Source organism: Dromiciops gliroides, chromosome 1 (assembly GCF_019393635.1).
Source record: "Dromiciops gliroides isolate mDroGli1 chromosome 1, mDroGli1.pri, whole genome shotgun sequence".
Taxonomy (NCBI): domain Eukaryota; kingdom Metazoa; phylum Chordata; class Mammalia; order Microbiotheria; family Microbiotheriidae; genus Dromiciops; species Dromiciops gliroides.
The window spans coordinates 732,371,110-732,387,270 of NC_057861.1; the positions used below are offsets into that span (position 1 = coordinate 732,371,110).

General features: G+C 45.7%; 1 protein-coding gene across 1 annotated transcript in view; it reads left to right on the forward strand.

Moving 5' to 3' along the window:
• Positions 1-408: 408 nt before the first annotated feature.
• LRIG1 (leucine rich repeats and immunoglobulin like domains 1) overlaps positions 409-16,161 on the forward strand; it is a 137,861-nt gene continuing 122,108 nt past the window's right edge. Inside the window, exon 1 of the mRNA XM_043986768.1 lies at positions 409-1,557. Within this exon, the coding sequence (XP_043842703.1) occupies positions 1,343-1,557 (215 nt within the window). The 5' untranslated portion in view covers positions 409-1,342. The remainder of the gene's footprint in view (positions 1,558-16,161) is intronic.

The following is a 16,161-nucleotide window of genomic DNA, read 5'->3' on the forward strand; positions in this document are numbered from 1 at the left end:
TCTCCCGGACCAGGAGGATACTAGAAGGGACTCCCCGGGGCCTCAGTCCTCTTCCTAACTTCTCCGGGCTGAGCTGCAATTCTCCTTTAAGAAGCAGGGGGTGGGGATGGGGGAGAGTCCCTCCCCATTCCCCAGCCTTTCACACCTTGGGTGGGAAAAGAGAGTGGGGGCTCGGAGCCCCAGGGCAAGGAAGGGAGAGGGTGGGGCCCGGGAAGGGCGGGGCGGGATCGGCTCCCGTGCCGGGCCAATCGGAAGGCCATAGGACGCGGCGGCCCCAGGACCCTTTGCCCCGGGCCAATGGGGAGCGGGATGTGGGGCGGAGCCGGGGCATGTTGCAATGTATCCAACGTGGGCCCGGCTCCGGCGCGCGGCGGCGGCGTTTGCGGCGGGGGGGGCGGGGCTGCGGGGACCTGGGAGAGTTGGGAGAGCGATTGTTTGGGCGCGCGGGGCTCGCGCAGCGGGACCAGAGCTGAGTGGTGCTAGGCGCTGAGCCGTTCAGAGCGGTGCAGAAGCGAGCGGAGCGGGGCAGAGCCGTGCAGGGAGTGGAGCAGAACCGTGCACGGAGCGGGGCAGAGCTGTGCAGGGAGTGGAACAGAGCCTTGCACAGAGAGGAGCGGGACAGAGCCGTGCAGGGAGCTGAGCCGTGCACAGCCGAGGGGAGAGGCGAGCGGTGAGCCGTAAGCGCTGCAAAGTGGAGCCGTGTGCGGAGCGGCGCTGAGCCCAGTTGTGCAGCGCCCGGCCCCGGGCCGAGCTGCGCCGTGCACCGAGCGGATCGGAGCTGAGCCGAGCCCGCTTGCTGCCAAGAGAGGAGAGGCGTGCGTGCCCGACGGACGGGCCGGAGCCGAGGGCTTGCGCGGGGAGCGAGACGATGCCCGGGGCAGCTGGGCAGCTGCGGGGCTGAGCCACTTGTGCTGGGGGCCCTGTCGGCCGCAGGAAGAGGACGAGGACCGGGGCTCGCCCGCCCGGTTTGCCGCAGCTCTTGCTGGGGGCGAGCCTGCCCGGATGGGCGCGGACTGCCCCCCTGCTCGGACCGGTGGGCTAGTTAAGCGGCGAGGCCACTGAAGCAGCCCGGGGAGGAAGAAGAAGCGGAGGAAGAGGAGGAGGAGGAGGGCGCGGATCCCGCCCCCGCGTCCAGCTTTGCTCACTCGGACTCCGGGCACTCCGGCCCGGCCACAAAACTTGCGTCCGGCGGCGATGCTGGGCGCCTAGCGCCGAGGGGTCGAGCCGCGGACCCCCCAGCCGCCAGCTCCAGACTTGTGCCTACGCTCCCCCGCGAGCCCCCCGAAGCTCCCACCGGCCGCCCCCACCCCGCCGGGTCGGACCGGACCGCGCCGGAGCCAAGATGGCGGGGCGCAGTTGGGGAGGCCCCGGGGCCCCGTGGTGGCCGCTCCCCCGCCTGCTACTGGCCCTCGGTTTGCCGCTGCTACTGGCCGAGGCCGCCCCGGGGCCCGACGCGCCCTGTGCCTCTAACTGCACTTGCACCGGGACCCTTGTGGACTGTAGCGGGCTGGGACTGGCCGCGCTGCCCGAGGGGATTCCCGCCTGGACCGTCACGCTGTAAGTGCCCCCTGTGCCCCCCAGCAGGCCGTGAGGGTGGGGCCCACGGGGGTGCAAGTGTGTTTGCGTGCATGAAAGCAAGAGATCGCGTGCGTGTGTGTGTGTGTGTGTGTGTGTGTGTGTGTGTGCGCGCGTGCGCCCGTCCGTGTTCGCCTGTCTGTGGCTCCTGTAACCTGACCTTGCTTGAGCCGCGAGTGGGTAATGAATCAGGGGCACCCTACTCTTCCCCCACACCCCCTTTTATTTACATTATTTATTAGAGCGTGTCTGCGTCCCTTTGGATTAGTGTAATAGGGCGCTTTGTTTTGGGGCTGGGGGCTGCACGCTCCTGGGACAGCGACCTTCCCTGGCCTGCCCCCTCCCCCCCCCCACCCCCGACCCGGTCATCCCCACGGTGATGAGGCTGATGCCTCCTTAGGGTCTTCCATCCTAAGGTGGGTCTCCTCCCTTCGGTGTCCTGCTGGTTAGTTTCAGGCTCTGTCCTGCCCAACTGTGACTTCTCCTAATTTAAGTCTGTTGTCCCGCGAAGAAAGTTGTCTGTGCACCCTTCTGGATGGTACCCTGACGCCGCGGGGAGTTTATAGATAGTCTGCTGGCTGATTCGTGACCCCTGTTAATGATCTCCCTCAAGGCCGGTTGAAACTTGAGGGGGTATAGCTGTAAAATGAAAAAAAAAATCCATATGAATGGGACCTGAGGCTTGCTTTAGCTTTAAGAAAAAAAAAATCCTCCATCATCTGGGGTTGAATGCTGATGCCCCAATCACAGTACTTGGCATTTCTATAGTTACCTCTGTTCTCTGAATGGTTCAGCCCTTGGGTAAACTGGTGCCTTTAGTTGTCCTTTGCTTCATAATGGCCAACTTGCCATCTACCCATTCTTCCCCTGGAATGGACTGAAGCTTTTTCTTGAATATAAAAAGAGGTGCTAATAGAAATTCTCATCCACTCAGACATTCCTGTATTGAGCAGCTTCAGGCTGAGGGAATGAACTCGGTGCCAGGAACTCAAAGACCCCCCCCCCCCCCCGAAAACGGATTTGTTTTTTAAATGGCGGCAAAGCGTTTTAACACCTGTAGATTGGCCTGAGAAAAAGTCTTGGTGTCTTGTACTTGTGGGGGGGGGAAATAAAATGTGTGTTTCTAGAGGGGATCAGAAGTGGTGGAGCATGCAGTTAAGTCTGGAGAAGTTAGATTCAGTCTGGGGTGTACTTTCCTAATATTCCCAGTAGTACTTGAACTATTGACTCACTGACTTCTACCGAAATGATTATGTAAATTTCTTTCTCTGTCTCTCTCTGTCTCTCTCAAATGATAGCCAGCATTAAAGAGTTTACAAAAACCCTGTGAGGTGTATAGGGCAAATCTTAATTCCATGTCACAGAAGAGGAAACTGAGACATAGAAATTAATGCCCAGGGGGCAGCTAAGTGGCACAGTGGATAAAGCACGCCCCAGATTCAGGAGGACCTGAGTTCAAATGCGGCCTCAGATACACACTAGCAGTGTGACCCTGGGCAAGTCACTTAACCCTCATTGCCCTGCAAAAAAATAAAATAAAATAATGACCAACTATTAATTGTTAGAGTCAGAATTTAAATCCAGATCCTTCTTGTAGTCTTTAAAAAAATATTATGTTTTTAAACAGACTGGGAGTTCAAGGAATAGTTGAAACTCTACCAAGGCTGTGCTTAACTCAATAGATCTTCCCCAGGGCGGCAGAAGTGACCATTTCATTGCATTATGCGCCCCTCCCTTTTGGTTACTGATCCAGTACTTCTTTACAGCGTTCCAAAATGACTCCCAAATAGGGTTTGTGTTTAAAATAAGGTAAAGATGCTCCCATGTTTCCTCGAAATGTATGTCCATGTGTAGGTCACGTCAATAATAGGTATTGAAGCTCTTGTATTGATACTTGGGTCTTGCTTTCAATACACAGGTAGTAAGTGACTGAGCAGTTAGGCTTCTGGAGCAGGCAAGCCATTCATCCATCTGAAAAATGACTTGAATTCTTGGCTCAGTTTGGTCTCTTTGGCCAGCCCAACAAGGATATATTAATCACTGACTGTATGTAAGATGCTCGGCTTAGGTGCAGAGGGCTCAAGCACCTGCTCCTCTAATAAGGGGTGTGTGTGTGTGTGGGAGGAATGCCCCCCCCAAACACAAAGGAAAGATAAGTCATCACTAGGGGATCGCTTGTAGCCTGAGAGCTGGAAGGGACAGAGTGGGAAACTGAGGCCATGAGACAAGTGATTTCTCTAAGATGGCATAAGTATCAAATAAAGCCAGCATTTGAACTCAAGTTCTTAAAGTCCAAATGTCTTCTACCTGGGGGAACAGGGCATGCCATAGATGTTGGGTTTTTAAAAATAATTTTTAAAAAATGAAAGGAGTTTCCAGAATCGATAGTAGTTTACTTAGTTTGGTATCTGGTATAGTGCAGAATACCCTTTTGATTGATCTTGGGGTAGGAGGACATCAGCTTTAAAAAAATTCATGCCATCGCAAGACCTAATACAGTCACTCCTTGTCCATTTGATTTTGGAATAAACCACAGTTATGTCAAATGGCTCAGGGGTATCATTCATGACACAAATACCTGTTAACATTTTTTAAGTCTCAGTTTTCAGTGCCTGCTAATGTGAGGTAGGGATAGAGAACTGGCCTTGAGTCCTATCTGTGATGCTGACTGGCTAGGACCAGTCTCTCCCTAGTGCCCCAGGCAACTCTCTTGGCTACTAATTTCTGAACATTTGCTGATCTTCCCCCGAGAGGGTCCATCCTCACCCTTAGCTTGCTACAGGCCGTGTGGCCACGTGGAAACCACTTTCCAAACTCTCAAGTCTGGAATAGGAGATCTGGGTTTGATTTCTGTGACTTCTAACAGCTGTGTAATCATGGCTCAGCCTGGAGCAGTGCAGACCAGCCACCCGTGGGACCTTGGGCAACAACCCAACCTCTCTGGCCTCAGTTTCCTTATCTGTAAAAACGCAGGTTCAGTTAGATGGCCTCTAAGCTCCCTTTCAGCTCTCAATTTTATTTTCCTCTAACTTCAAACCACTGACAGACAACCAGCCCTTATCTACTAAGTTATAAATGATCGCAGCCATACTTGGTGAAGGGAGTTTCCCACACATCAAATATCAATAATGGCTCCTATTTATGTGGCACTTAGGTACAAGTCAGCTATCTCTGTTTCACACATGAAGAAATTGAGGCCCAGTTAAGGTGCGGGATCCCATAGTTACGAACTTAGTAAGGAATCGATTTAGGCCTTTAAACCAAAACCAGGAAAGGGCTTTGAGACCTTAAGTTTTCATCGTAAGTGGATTTGTGGTGTTGTTTTTGTGACAACAACAACAACAACAAACTAGGTAGATTTCACTGTACGTTGTTTGCCTTGATTAGATTGTAAAATCAGTAGTTTTTTTTTTAAAGCTACTTTTCAGAGCTTCCATTGTATAGTCTAATATATAATATTAATAATAGGCCCTCATCAGTGGGATATATGTATGGAAACGTTCAAAGGTGATTTTAAAAAAGCAAGCAACATTTTAAATCACACATTGGTCTGTTTGGGACTTGGAATCCCTTGCTTGGTTTAAAAATTTTGCTCCTTGGGCTGGTGCATAGTGGCACTGGGTTTAGGTAGGGATTAAAACAGTAGAATTGCCCGTGATGAGTTATTCTCAGCAGTTAATAATGGTTGTCTGTAATGTCATAAAACATCTTCTATGATCGACTGACTTTACACCCTCGAAGGCCTCGTGTCCTAAGATGCTTGGAGCTGGTTTATAAGCCTGGAATTTGTTTTACAGCAACTCAGGCAAACAGTCCCGGGGCTATGGCTTAGAAATAGCAGGGGCCTCATGGATCCTTGGGCTTTGGCAAACACTGCATTTCATGGTGGGAAAGAAGATTGGACCCGTGGAAAGAACTGAAGGATTGGAAGTCTGAGGGATTCAGTTCAAGTCTGAACTGGGGCATTTAATGCCCATCTAACTTTGGCCAAGTAATTCAAACTTCCCTGGGTCTCAGTGTCCAAATCCGTAATTAAACACTATGGTGCCTCTTATTAAAGAAGTAAGACTTGTCTTACTGATAGGAAAAAATGAGATCTCAAAAGGGAGAGAGAGAGAGTGTGTGTGTGTGTGTGTGTGTGTGTGTGTGTGTGTGTGTGTGTGTGTGTGAGAGAGAGAGAGAGAGAGAGAGAGAGAGAGAGAGAGAGAGAGAGAATGAATAAGAATGAATTGGCATAAAGAAAACGATGTAAGTATGAATTGTGGATTCCTGAGGATTGACCGAGACCTTTGTAATCATACTGAACTCTTAAGGATCAAGACCTGTTTACAGTCTGAGCCTCAGCTTCCCCCTCTGTCCCACGGAAGGCAGCATCTCTTGCCTTTCTTTGTATCCATCTACAGTACCCGGAACATAGTAGGAACTTATTCACTGACCGACTGAATAAAAGAGCTGGGCTTCTAAACTGGGTTCCAGACCCTTCTGTAACATACTGTGTGTCAGAGTGAATAGCTCTTTCGAAGATCAAATGGGATGTTTTGACAGAGAGAGTTAAATAAATGTCAGCTGTTAGTAGTAACCATTTCATGTTTTTTCTTATAATTTCTAAAAATGTTGATGCTTTCCCCCTTCTCCCAGTCATTTCAGAGGAGTCTATCTTTTCTTCTCCAGGGGAAATTTGAATGAATGAAAAAGCATTTATAATAAGCACTGAAGTCTGGGAAAGAGAAGCAAAATAAATCGAAATGCCCTATGTACTATATTTCTCTGCATCTTGTGATTTTCATTTGTCTGAAAACTATTCTCACAAACTTGACTTGAACCCGGATCTTTCCAATGTGGGCTAGCTCTCTAGAAGTCACAGTATGCTGCCTCCCTAATAATAACAATCAATAACTAATATTATTAACAGTGCAATAGTAGTATTATAATAGGAAGAAGTACCTTACACTTAGTCAATGATTAATATGTATTTTTAGTTGTTTAAGTTGTTTTTCAATTATGTCCAACTCTTCATGACCTCATTTGGGGTTTTCTTGGAAGAGATATAGGAATGCTTTGCTATTTTCTCCCCAGCTCATTTTATTGATGAAGAAACTGAGCAAACAGGGTAAAGTGACTTGCCCAGGGTCACACAGCAATATGTGTCTGAGGCCAGATTTAAACTCAGGAAGATGAGTCTTCCTGACTCCAGGCCCAGGACTCTATCTACCTTACCCTAATAAATGCTAGTTGATTGATTTTTTAATGAGGGGATTCCATGCCAAATATATGGAATGGAAGGCTTACAAAATATCAGAATAATCAGAATTAATTAGGGGATTCCATACCAAATATATGTAATGAAAGGCTTACAAAATATAGGTCATCAGAATCATGTAGGAACCTGGGGAGGCATATATAATCTTCAACTTTCTGCCTGTTAAGGAAGTTTGTCCTGGTGGTATTTTTAGAGAGCCTACATATTTCCCAGCCATCACAAAGTTATTTTGTCCACCTGTGTCTACATCACATCAATATAAAGGAAAAACAGCCAGATGGCAACTTGTTCCCCAGGATACTGTATCGTAAAAGATGAGAACTAGATGAGTAGTGATAATGATGATGAGAAGAACTTGTATCCAATGAGTGACTACGCACATACCCATACTGTTCCTTCAGACAGGTTGGCAGAACCAAACAGCCCAGTGAATCAGTGACCCTGGGCAGGAAGCCAGTGGCCAGACTTCTCAGAACTTAGGAAGCAGCTGAACTGTTCAGCCTGTTGAATAATTGGACTTAAAGCTCTTCTTTCTAGCCCTCACTTTGAAGCCGCTTGATAGGAGGACTTCAAAAGCTATTTAATAACTCTTAAGTCTGATTCACATTAGAACATTATCTGTGGCTGTAAGCTTCAGTGCTGAGCTCTGAGTAGCAAAAGCTTTTGACTTCAATATGCCAGGTGCAGATGTGATGAGCCCTCTATAAAAGGGTGAGGGGGCTGGAGTCCTGAGCAAACCCCCACTTTCTGTTTCTGATTAAGGGCAGAGCTTAAGGATATGATTTTTATACAAGTTCACTTTGGGGAGATGACATTGAAAGTAAACATTTGTATATTTCATCAACACTGTATGAGTTCCTGCTGTAATAGTGCATTCAAATGCAAAGAAAAACCATAACATAAATGTCCAGATTTTAAAAGGACTTAAACGCCTTCAGGTATTTAACTAGTGTTAACTAGTGGTTCCAGGCCTGTAGACAGGAAGACACATCTTCCTGAGTTCAAATCTGGCTTCAGACACTAGCCGGGTGACCCCAGACAAGTCATTTAACCCTTTCTGCCTTGGTTTCCTCATTTGTAAAATGAGCTGGAGAAGGAAATGGGAAACCACTCTAGTATGTCTGCCAAGAAAACCCCCAAAAGGTCACAAAGTCCAGAGGGCTAAAGAACAAATACCTGCCCCTCCAGGCTAATGGCCCATCTCACTCATTTTACAGATGAAGAAACTGAGGATGCAAGTATTTATTTAGTGGCCTAACCAGAATTTTCACCCAGGCCCTCTTTCTGACTCCAGAGTTAGACTTTATTTTCTACTGCATGCCTCTGGTGTGGCAGGATTGCTAATGAAGGAATGAGCAAGCCCGAGAGAATAGCAAGACAAGAAGATAATAATAAATGGCCAAGCTGAGGTTGAATTTGGACACCTCCCCTTTTGCAGATCCATTCTTTTTTTTTTTTTTTTTTTTTTTAGTGAGGCAATTGGGGTCAAGTGACCCGCCCAGGGTCACACAGCTAGTGTTAAGTGTCTGAGGCCGGATTTGAACTCAGGTACTCCCGACTCCAGGGCCGGTGCTTTATCCACTGCGCCACCTAGCTGCCCCTGCAGATCCATTCTTAATAGTGTTTCCATCTCAGCAATAGCTCCAAAGATCTGTTTAAAACGGGTGGAGTCCCAACATTTCCATTCTCCTTCGGAGACAGAGCTAAGAGGGTGTTTGGATACCTACGTAAAATGTGAGATTGCTACATTGTTCCCAAACCTCAATTGAGGTTTTGCTTTAAACCCTTGCTGTCTGGGTTGACTTTATATCCGGGACTGGTTGAAGCATCACTTTGAAATACAATTTCTCACTTTGGCCTGGAAAATAAGTTAGGGGGGAAAAACCAACCGCGGACTCAAACCCACCTTCCAAATATAGGACTCCCTTTTCTTGCTCTAGAGGTGAGTGGGAGGGCATTCTTGGGTATGAGGGAAGACTGAGTTGATGCATCTCTGTGCAGGGATTGAGTAGCTATCTCTGGAGTCAGCCTGAGATGGATGATGGTGCAAGCCACCCATGACATGTATGCTCCTGGGCCTTCTGTAAGACTGGGAGAAAATTATGAAATGCCCCATGCTTGGGACACAGTACAGATTGGCGGACTTTCCCTTGGCAAACAAAATGCCGTCTTTCACCAACTGTTGCCACCTCCTTTCTGCTCCCTAAAGTTTTTCTGTTGTTGTTTTCTTTCTATAGAAAACCAAACACCCTGGCTCCTAAGAGTCCACAGGAGTCTGGAGACTTGGTTGCCCCCAAAGTGAAACTTTGGTCAGATCCCTTAACTTCTGGGAGCCCCATCTGTCTTACCCAGACTAGCTAGATGACCCCTCCTCAGATCCAGGCTCTACAATTCTGAATTTGGTGCATCCAGCTCCTGCCGTGGTAAAGGTGGAGCTTTGACTTGTTCATTGCCAATCCATTAAAACCCTTTGGATTTTAAATGATGATTTAAAAAAATAAGAGCTGACATTTACTAGTGAGGTTTGTAAAATATCTTCCTCTTCTATTTCATTCTCCCTGAATGAATCTCAGCAGGGCTTCCAGGCGGAGGCCCTGCAGTTCTAATTAATTAATCCTATCTAACAGATAAAGAAACCAATTGAGGCTTAATTAAAGTGGTTTAAAGGCTTGCCTAGGGGAAATCACTTAACTGGAATATATGCTTCTTGAGGGCAGGTTTTTGGTTTGTTTGCTTTGTTTTTGGCCTCTCTTTGTATCCCTAATTCCGTGCTGTAGAGTAAGTGTTTAATAAGAGCAGCTGAATAGCTAGTAAGCATGGGAGAAGGATTCGAACCCAGGCCTCCATTTGCCCAGTCTCCACTCTGCAGGCAGCTAGTTACGGGACCAAAGTGCTGGCCATCCTAGTCAGGAATGCTGCTTCAAACATTTGCTAGCTGTGTGGCCCCCGATAAGGCACTTTACTGCTAGCCTCAGTTTCTGTATTTGTAAAAATGGGGATGATAGGGTTGTTGTGAAGATCACATAAAGTAACATATGTAAAGTGCTTTGCAAACCTTAAAATCTATTTAAATAAGAGCTCAGGGTGTCTTTAGGTGCCTCACTTGTGTGTCGGCCTCAGTAGTCCTCATCTGTAAAATGAGAATGTTAGACTAGGTAGCTGCGAAGTCCTCATCAGGTAGTAGTATTAGTACTTGTGGTGTAGATAAAATGAGGTAATATTTGGAAAGCTCTTTGCAAACTTTAAAGTCCTGTGTAAATGCTAGCTATCATTATAGAGAAGGGATTCCTCTTTTGCGGGAAATTCAAAGAACTTTACTTTTAGTGGCTAACAACACCGTGCTGAGCGAGACTGAGAATGTCTCTTGACTTCAGGTCTTAGGTCTGTGAGCTTGCTGGGTTGACTTTTTTGCCCCCAATCTATCTGATAATTAGAAACAAATTTTAAGATATGTTACTTTCCCCATTCTCCCCTAAAAATAAACACAAAACCCTGGCAACGTCAGAAATACTAGGAACAAGGAAGGCTGGAGGGGAAAATGTTGGCATACCAGTTTTTTTGTAGGTGGGATTTTGCGGGGAGGAGAGCCCGAAGTGCACCATGTGGCTGGCCTTGGGGTTGAGCTGTGACCAGCTGGATGATTATATATGTGATCCAATTGTTAGAGAGGTTCTTTTGGAGGGAGGGGCAGGGTAGCGTTGATACCCAGCTTTTTTTACTAGGGTCAAAAAACCCCCCCAAAAAACCCACGCCTGGGAAATAGTGAAAAGTAGCTTTGTGGATGGTGTTCACTGGGATATTGATTTGTATCCAGCATCTATTTATTTTTTCTATCTATCTCCATACAGTGTTCTTTCTCTGTTACTTTTTTTTTTTCTTCTGTAACAGAGGGAATGAAAAACTCGACTTCTCTTTAATCATAGTGTGCATGTGTGTAGTGAGTTGTTTGGGTAATTTACAAAGCACTTAATTTACAGGCCCATGAGGTAGAGAGTGTCAGAATTATTCTCCTCATCCATAAACCCAGGATCCAGTGAGGGTTTAGAGACTTTTCCAAAGTCGCAGAGCTTCTAATTGGCAAAGAGTGAGGGGTCTCACTTCCAGATCTTTGGGTCAGAGATTGAGAGCTGGGATCCACTTAGCCCAAAGTCCTTTTATCTCAGCAGAGGGAAACTGAGACCTGGGTTTACAAAGGTAGGCAGGGCCATGCACTTCTCCCAAGGCTTCTCCCTCAGACAGCAGGTTGCCTCTCTGGGAAAGTCATTAGGCTTCAAGATAGTCTGTGCTCTCTCTCTCTCTCTCTCTCTGCCTCTCATGGCCTTATCTTTCCTCTGTTTCTCCTCCCATGTCTGCTTTCCTTCTGCTTATTTCATCACTTGGGCCTTCCAGGGAAACTTTCAAGTCTGGTGCCAATGTAGCGGGAACCAGAACCGGTCTAGAGTCAACACCTGGGTTCAGCTTTGGGCTTGGACACTTAAATGTGACTCTGTGGGCAAATCCTTCTTGGGGCCACATTTCCTTTGTGATCCCCGAGATGTTGCTTCCAGCTAAGGATCCTATGACTTTCACACCATCTTTGTTAAATCCATTTGGGAAATGAATAAAGGGTGAGACTTTTTGTTTGTACTTTGCACATACATGGGAAAGTATCAAGTAGGATCACCCCTTCCTGGGGGTGTCAGGGTAGTTCCCACCCTTGGGCCTGGGGGGGGGGCGCGACCGTATCCTTGGTAAATAAGCTGGATGGTGTTTCACGGCCCAGTCCAAGGGAGAACAAGTAAATCCAGTATATCACACTCACTCTTTCTCTGTGGCCCGTTAGTCTTCCATAGGCAGTTTTTTTTTTTTGTGCGGGGCAATGGGGGTTAAGTGACTTGCCCAGGGTCACACAGCCAGTAAGTATCAAGTGTCTGAGGCCGGATTTGAACTCAGGAACTCCTGAATCCAGGGCCGGTGCTTTATCCACTGCGCCACCTAGCTGCCCCCCCATAGGCAGTTTTCTTGATGACAAAGGGAAAGTTTAGCTTTTAGAAGATTGAGGACTTGTTTCTCTTGGGACATTCTGGGCTGGAAACCCAGGCAGGCTTTTTCCAGAAGTGATTTAATATCTAAAGAGAGGGGGAAAAATAACCCCAAACAAAACTTCTTGGTGCCTTTTGTTGGAAGTATGGCGAAGAGCAGAGAAGTCATGCCCTGTTGTAGTCGAGCCTAGTAATGTGGGCTGTCACTTGTTTTAAGGTTTGCAAAGCTCTCTACGTACTCTCTTCCTGTGGTTTAATCGTCAGCAGCCCTGAGAGGTGTTCTTATTAAAATGGAAACTTCATAAGTGAGTAAGGATTGCTTCTTTCCTTGTCTTTGGAAGCCCATCACAGTGCCCTCTTGCTGGATTAATTATCCCTGTTTTACAAAAAGGAAATCAAGACTGAGAATTTTAACAGTTTGTGATTACAACCCTCCAGTTGTCAGGGAGGGCCCCAGGTGAGATTTGAATTCAGGTCTTTCTGATTCCCAAATCCATCTTTCTCCACTGTGCCCTTTAAGTCAGTCAGGTGCTGGGTGAATGTGTTCCCGCAGTACCAATGATTCCGGAAGCATCCCTGACTTGCTCCTTTCTCCAGCACCTAAGGCAGGAGGATGAGAAAAGCAGGCTGTGTACCATTGTTTATTTCAGAGTTTCATCATCTATTCTTTTGGTGGGGGGGGGGGGTGGGGGTGGGCAATGAGGGTTAAGTGACTTTCCCAGCTAGCGTCAAGTGTCTGAGGCTGGATGTGAACTCAGGTACTCCTGAGTCCAAGGCCAATGCTTTATCCACTTCGCCACCTAGCTGCCCCTTCATCATCTATTCTTACCAGCTGTGGAAAAAATGTAGGTGATCTTTACTTTGCCCAGTTACTAATTTCAGACATTATGGGAACATAGATCTGTGAAAGCAAATGCTGGACTATTTAGTAGTAAGGCTGGTCAGGTGAGGTTAGGAGAGGTGATTAGCTGTGTGTACTCGTGCTACTTATAATCATGACTTACAGTAGTATGATCAGGGTGGGGGTCTTTTTAGAGATCTCATATTTGGGGGAGGGGAATCATATGATGTCCCTGGCATTCCTCTTACAACTGGGGCAGTATGGGTATTTTTATTTCTTGGTGGATGGCCACAGTAGGGAACTCTGCCTTATATGATGGGGTAGTATTCTGCATCTCTACTGTTTTTTAGCCTGGCATAATTGGCACAGAGCCCAAGGTACAAAACTGACTGGTATATTACAGTAAATGTTTGTCTTCTTATGAGGCAGGATGCAGATGCCAATCAGTGCTCTCTGATAGCTTGTTTTGGCAAGAATGGGAAGTCAGAAGATTGAAGGAAACTGTGATATCTCTTAATAGTAAATATCTGCTCTTTATCACTTTTTCAAGTGAACTTTTGTGGCATTCTGATCTAATCTTTTACAATCTTTGAATGTTTTTCTAAAGGTCTCAAAATGCTGGGGGGAAATGAATGAAGTCAATGCATTCATATCATGTAAGCAGAATTAGTCGAGCTCAAAGAAGCTTTATCCTTAAGATAAGCTTTTAAAACTCCTATTTAAAAAGCACCTGTTCTGAAGCATTCAACCCTAAGCATTTGGGAATGATTCCTAGTACACTCTTGAATTCCTAACTAGCCACTTGGGGACTATGTCAGTTTCCTTAGTTTCGATGTAAATTTCACTGGCATCTCTGAACTACATCTGTGGGAAAATCACAGGACCTAGAACTAGAGGTCCCGGGTTTGAATCTTCCCTCTGTCATGTTTCCTCTGTCTGAAGCTGGCCAAGGCCTTGTTTTTCTGGGTGGGAAGTTCATGGAAAAATGATTTAGATCTAGATTTATAGCTAGCAAGGCCTTCAAAAGCCCCCAAGTTGGGGCAGCTAGGTTGGCGCAGTGGATAAAGCACCAGCCCTGGATTCAGGAGGACCTGAGTTCAAATGGGGCCTCAGACACTTGACACTTACTAGCTGTGTGACCCTGGGCAAGTTACTTAACCCTCATTGCCCTGCAAAAAAACAAAAAACAAAAAACAAACAAAAGCCCCAAGTCCACAGGCCTCTTTTAGCTTTATATCTGTGGTCTGTGATTGGCTTTTTCCTGATCGAAGTAGCTAATTTATATTGCATTGCTTTTTTCCCCCTTTTTAAATAAGCGTTCTATTTACTTACTCCCATATGGTTCTACCTCTTTTAGTAGAAAGAAGCTCTTTGAAGGGAGGGAGTATTTTTAATTTTATTTTCTACTGCCAGGGCTGTTCATCTTTTTTTAAAAATTATTTTTTCTGTTCATCTTAATAAATGGATGATTTAATAAATATTTGAATTAAACTTAGATGACAGATTTTCCCCCTTTTTGGTATTGAAGAAGTGAAGATTTATTGCACTGGGACCCATACCTACTTCATAGTATAATGCTAAAAAATTCCAGTTGATCACTTCTTGTTTGAGAAATTGCTTTTAGCATGTTGTTTCTGTACTGATAAATTAAAAAAAATTTTTCCAATGAGAAAAGCTGTCTTTTTTCTCTTCTACCCTTAACCCCCATTAGAAAAAGAAAAGCAAAAAAAGGACCCCTGTAACAAATACACAAGTAAAACAAATTCCTTAATTGATAATGTCTAAAAGGATGTCTCATTCTATATACCCTGAATCTCACCTCTCATAGCAAGAAAGTGAACAAAATGTCCTTGGAGCATGTAAATGACATCAGCCCTTGAATTTTGGGCCTCATGAATAGAAGATCTAAAAGCCCATTTTCTTATTTCTAAATGGTTCCTTAGGTAAGAAAGACCTCAGTGCTGGGTGGTTAGGTTTAGATGGCCAAGCAGATGAGCAACTGCCGTTCCTGGGCATGGTGTTGTGTCTGCTTTTTAAGTATAAATTTTTAATGAAGGACTACTGGTGAGGGTAGCTTTGATTAGCTTGGGATTCATTAAGCTCTCTTAACCAAGTAGGAAAAACAACATGCTTTTGTTTAATTCTCGGCCCCAGAAAGCTATGAATTTTTACTTGAGTGCTGCTTCACATTTGAGTCCCCCATAAACTTTCCTGGCTCTCTGGGCAGCCATTAGTGGGTTTTTCTGTTGCTTTATTAATTGTTTGAAATCCATTAGCAAATAATAAATGCAATTAGGGTTTTTGAAAAATGAAACTCTTAAAATGAAGCTTCAAGAAATGTCTGGTTAAATAAATCTAAGGTTAGGTAAATGCCACTAGTTTTTTTTTTTTTTTTGTCAGTGTGGGGCTGGAGTAAAATTAAACAGAGTTTACCCTCCAGCCTGGGGATGCTTGAAGTAGAGACACGACTTTGAGAAAATATACAAAAAGTACAAACTAGCATTATAGAGTTGGAGCTGGCAGGGCCTTTAGAGACAACTGAGTCTAATCCCTTCATTATACAGATGGGGAAACTGAAGCCCAGATAAAGGAAACTGACTTGTCCAAGTCCTCTCAGTGACAGAGGCAGGATTTGAAACCAGGTCCTCTTGTCACAACTATCTTCAATACCATGTAGATAGGTGCTACTGGAATTAACAGGGCTTTCAATGTGTTACAGTTTTGAAAATGCTTTTCTTTAAGTGTCAAACTGACCTTAATGTTTTCTCTGTTTGTTTCATTGCTGCTGTCTCTTTCTCTTTGTCTGTCTCTGCCTCCCCATTTGTCTTTCTGTCTCTCCAAATATCTGTTTCTGTCCCTGCTTCTCCATCTGTTTGTGTCTCTATCTCTCCATTTGTCTATCTCTCTCTCTCTCTGTTTCTGTCTCTGCTTCTCCATCTGCCCCTCTTCCTTCATCTCTCTCCGTCTCTCCATCTGTCTCTGTCCTTCCCTGTATTTGTCTCTGTCTCTTTCTGTTTCTGCCTCTCCATTTGTCTCTCTCTGTTTCTATCTCTATTTCTCTCTCTGCCTTTCCATCTATCTGTCACTGTTCTTCCCTCTGTTTGTCTCTGCTTCTCCGTTTGTCTCTCTGTCTCTGTCTCTGTCTCTGCCTGTCTCTGCCTCTCTGTCTCTCACAGTCTGCAGATTGCTTTAATTTGGCATAGTTCTGTTAGAAGCAGGGCAAGAGTTTGCTTGTCTAAGTTCCAGTTACTTCTTCTCTGGTTTCCTGCATAATTCTGACACTTTGGTTTTAACAAGACACACGAAGCCACATCCCTCCCCATGGGGGGGATTGGATTTTCCCGATTTCTTCTGACTCTTCTGCCCTTTTCTCCACCTGGGGTAGGTTGTGCTCCTGGCTTGTGCAGAGCCTTCCAGCACAAAGTCTTCCCAAAGCTTGAAGAGCTTGTAAACAACCAGAGGAG